This window comes from Priapulus caudatus, unplaced genomic scaffold, assembly GCF_000485595.1.
Source record: "Priapulus caudatus unplaced genomic scaffold, Priapulus_caudatus-5.0.1 Scaffold615, whole genome shotgun sequence".
Lineage (NCBI taxonomy): Eukaryota > Metazoa > Priapulida > Priapulimorpha > Priapulimorphida > Priapulidae > Priapulus > Priapulus caudatus.
The window spans coordinates 31,319-35,770 of NW_014577676.1; the positions used below are offsets into that span (position 1 = coordinate 31,319).

At 43.3% G+C, this 4,452-nt stretch overlaps 1 protein-coding gene across 1 annotated transcript in view; it reads left to right on the plus strand.

Moving 5' to 3' along the window:
* Window positions 1-1,244: 1,244 nt before the first annotated feature.
* LOC106812168 (oxysterol-binding protein-related protein 6-like) overlaps window positions 1,245-4,452 on the plus strand; it is a 47,453-nt gene continuing 44,245 nt past the window's right edge. The window contains exons 1-2 of the mRNA XM_014815987.1: window positions 1,245-1,314; window positions 1,651-1,827. Of these exons, the coding sequence (XP_014671473.1) occupies window positions 1,768-1,827 (60 nt within the window). The 5' untranslated portion in view covers window positions 1,245-1,314; window positions 1,651-1,767. The remainder of the gene's footprint in view (window positions 1,315-1,650; window positions 1,828-4,452) is intronic.

The window sequence follows — 4,452 nt, forward strand, 5'->3', positions numbered from 1 at the left end:
AGAGGCGACATCACGAGTCGGCTCTCTATAGATATACCACATATATATAAATTGATACGTGAAGACGCGGCGCTGCCATGCTAACATCTATGTAGCGCGCATAGCGAATTAGGTAGTGTGTGTTTATTAATTATAATACGGTCGGCGTGCAGATTACAATCCCTGCGTGTTCTTGTTATCTGTCGCCTGTAACTGTCAGCACTACCGTCGGAGTTAAAACCCTCTCTAGCCGGACCGAGGAACCTGGCGTAGGCGACGTAGAGACCGACTGACGGCCTTTGCTTACATATGTATTCGTGTGATGCTAATGATCTTAGTGCACTTATAGAACAAAGCGCTGCAATACAATTGAGCTCATGAGTAAGTGCGCAAAATATTGTCTCGGTGTTTTGCGTGGTTTGGTGTGTGCGTGCGCGGTAGTGGGTGTGTGAGTGAGTTTCCGCGCGTGTTTGCTTGGCGTGCGCGCGTGTGCGGATTTAGTAATTTAATGATTTTTCTGCCTTATTTATTGCAGGTAATGAGATAACGTGTTCGACGGAGACGATATTGCAGATAGAATTATTTTTCAGCGACCCATTTTACGGTACGTGTACGCCGCATCGCTCTCATCCATTCGTGAGCTAATTGCTCGGTTTGCCAGCGGAAACCGCGGATCGAGATTCGTCGTGTTGAATTTTGAACATATGGGCTGTGGTTCAGTGGAACACACTTCGTATGTATTTCTTATGAATCTAATATATATATATATGATATATATATATATATATGATATAGTATATTATATATATATATAGTGTGTGTGTGTGTGAATGGCGGCTTTACTCCCGCCCCTACACTTTTCGAAAAATCAACAATTTGTTATCCCTATTAAGAATTCCTGAATTCGCACCTGAATTCTACATACTAATGCTACATAATGTCTATTATAGTGCCCTATACCTTGGACATTACCTATTAGGGCCTACCTGCATAAGGAAATTCGGGAAGATAAGTGCGTCTTAAAAACTCATAAGAAATACTAAGGTAGACATTTTACAATGTCAACAAACTTAAGAATATGTGCTCACTACTTTAAATCGATGTCAACTAACTAATATTGGGTGTGTCAAATCATACTAATTATAAGCACATTCTTCACTTCGTTCGCTCGCATATTTTGACTTGAACATGATGTTTACTACGGCGCGTAACACGAGGTGGCGTTAGGGATCAATCGCTCCGCTTCCCCCCGATGACAAGTGAACAGTAGGAACGGAAAGTTATGGAGAAAATGTTTTGGTGTTTAGCGTTTGTCTGGCGTTTCTATTAAATCAAGTGAGCGATATCATTGTTATGTATTTAATGTATCGGAACAAATATCAAGTCTTTTTTTATAGTTCGTGTGCTTGTATTCCAAGGATTTGGTGGAAATAAGCCCGGGCTGTGGTAGCTGGTGTACATTATCATGCTGACTTGGAGGAATCGTACTACTACTAGTCGCCCATATCAGCTGATCATTCTGTAACCCACTCAGCACTCTGCAGTTTCAAGTTATAATGAGTTGATGTGAATGCGAATACACAGCGCAATAGTACGTGTCTACGCGTGCTTATTATGACGTACTGATATGTGTAGTAGTGTAACTACATGGTGATGTTGTCTCTGTTCTAGGACTAGGAGGTGAGGACAGGACAGGTGTGGTCTGTACTCAGTACTGTAGTCTGCAGTACTGTAGTGTAGAGAAGAGAGTAAACGCCAGTACGCATTTGACTATTTGATGACCATGATATGTCCGTCTCTCCAGAAAACGTGATGAAAGGGGGTGGTAACGATGACACTGACGACATGGTAATCAATTTCATATATAGTATTGTTTAAAGGTAGAAATCTAAGTGTAATATATTATTACCTAAATAATACATTACTAGCCACGTTATGACAGATGTCAGTGTATATGTTAGTATGCATCTAGTCCGAGATTCCTCTGACCAATGCCCACACCGACGATTTTGGTGGTTTTGGTGTGGGTTAGGTCAGAGCAACTTGCCTATGCAAAACGTGGAATTTCTCCGATCCCGCCGAGGATCGCTGTTTCATTGCTCCAAACTCACAATTGGGGCTATCAATCAAGATCTGATGCACATATATCGAAAACTGGATATAAGATATTTACATAAGAAAATACATACGAATGTGTTTTCCACGATACCACAGCCCCAATGTTCAAATTTCAACACGACGAATCTCGATCCGGTTTCCCTGCAAATCCGACAATTAGCGTCAGAATGATGAGAGCGATCGGCGTACACGTTACCGTAAAATGGGTCGCTGAAAAATAATTCCATCTCAATATCGTCTCCTCGACACGTTATCTCATTACCTGCAACAAATAAGGCGTAAAATATTAATTACTAAATTCCGCACACGCGCGCACGCAAGCAAACACGCGCAAATGCACTCACACACCCACACGCGCACGCACACACAAACGCACGCAAACACACAGAGACAATATTTTCCACTTACTCATGAGCTCAATTGTATGCACGCTTGTTCTATAGTGCACTAAGATCATTAGCATCACCATGAACATATTTGCGTTTGGAAACGCTTACCCTAGCTCAGCATGCGATCGTTCCTGGGGAAATGGTAGTCTGGCGTGCGAATATGTGCACGGTGGTGTAATAATTTTGTAAATAGCAGAGGCACAGGGAATCTATGCAGAATGAGGTGTATCGAAGAATCCAATTTGCACTGGAACTTGTCTGAATAGCTTGGAAATACGCAAAAGTAGTGCAATTGTTTGAAATTAACGCCGCATATTATCTACGGGCCTGTATGTAATCAAGAGCCCATTAACCCCATGGGGTTAATGGGCTCTTGATGTAATTATGCTCAGTTGATCAATCCCCATATTTGTTCTTTAATATACCCTATAAATGGTGTGCGTAACTGCGCTAGTATATCTGTTTTCTCAAAAATATACGACCACGATCTTTTCCCAAGCACTTGCATTTCTTAGAGTCATTTCTGCGGATACGGCAGACTGAGTGAGGTCTGGGCCCACATCTCTCACGCAACCCGTACCTAGATCGAATTGTTAAGCTCGCGTGTCACCTGTCCGTGTGCATTGGTATAGCCAGGGACACGCGACAGAGCAGTGCCACTACATTAAAGTAGCCAGGGTGCATTTTGCGATGCACACCTTTTCCAGGCATGCCACGCTTCTTTTTTAAACGCTTAACGTCAGCCCTACATCATTTCCTTTGGGCGACACGTCGCCGACGTGTCCGTGCCCTATCCATGTACATTAGTATAGCAAGGGACCTGTGACAGAGCATGCAGTGCCGCCACATTGAAGTAGCGAGGACGCGTGCGCGCGCGCGTGCATGCGTGCGTGCGTGCGTGCTTGCGTGCGTGCGTGCGTGCGTGCGCGCGCGCGCGCGCGTGTGTGTGTGTGTGTGTGTGTGTGTGTGTGTGTGTGTGTGTGGGTGGTGTGTGTGTGTCGTGTGGTGTGTGTGTGTAATGGCGGCTTTACTCCCGCTCACACTTTTCGAAAAATCAACAATTTGTTATCCTATTAGGAATTGCTTGAAATTCGCACCTGAATTCTACATATTAAGCTACATAATGTCTATTATAGTGCGCCGCTATACCTTGGACATTACCTATTAGGGCCTACCTGCACTAAGGAAATTCGGAGATAGAAGTGCGTCTTAAAACTAATAAGAAATCCTAGGTAGACAATTTTACGAATGTCAACAAACTTAAGAATATGTGCTCACTACTTTTAAATCGATGTCAACTAAACTAATATGTTGGGTGTGTTAAATCATACTAATTTAGCCACATCTTCACTTGTTCGCGTCGCATATTTTGACTTGAATGATGTTTTACTAGCGGCGCGTAGACACGAGGTGGCCGTTCGGGATCAATCGCTCCGCTTTCCCCCATGACAAGTGAACAGTAGGAAAACGGGAAAGTTATGGAGAAAATGTCTTTTGGTGTTTACGTTTGTCTGCGCGTTTCTATTAAATCAAGTGAGGCGATACTTGTTATGTATTTAATGTATCGGACAAATATCAAGTCTTATTTCATAGCTTACGTGTTGCTGTGTATTCCAAGGATTTGGTGAAATACGCCCGGGCTGTGGTAGCTGGTGTCATTATCAATGCTGATTGAGGAATCGTGTACGTACTAGCTCCGCGGCATATCAGGCTATCATTCTGTAACCCACTCAGCGACTCTGCAGCTTCAAGTTATAGATGAGTTGATGTGGAATGCGAATACGACCAGGGGCAATAGTAGGTGGTCTACGCGTGCTTATTATGAGCGTAGGCTGATTATGTGTAGTAGTGTAACTACATGGTGATGTTGTCTCTGTTCTAGGCCTAGGAGGTGGGACAGGACAGGTGTGGTCTGTACTCAGTACTGTAGTCTGCAGTACTGTAGTGTAGAGAAGAGAAAAAAAAG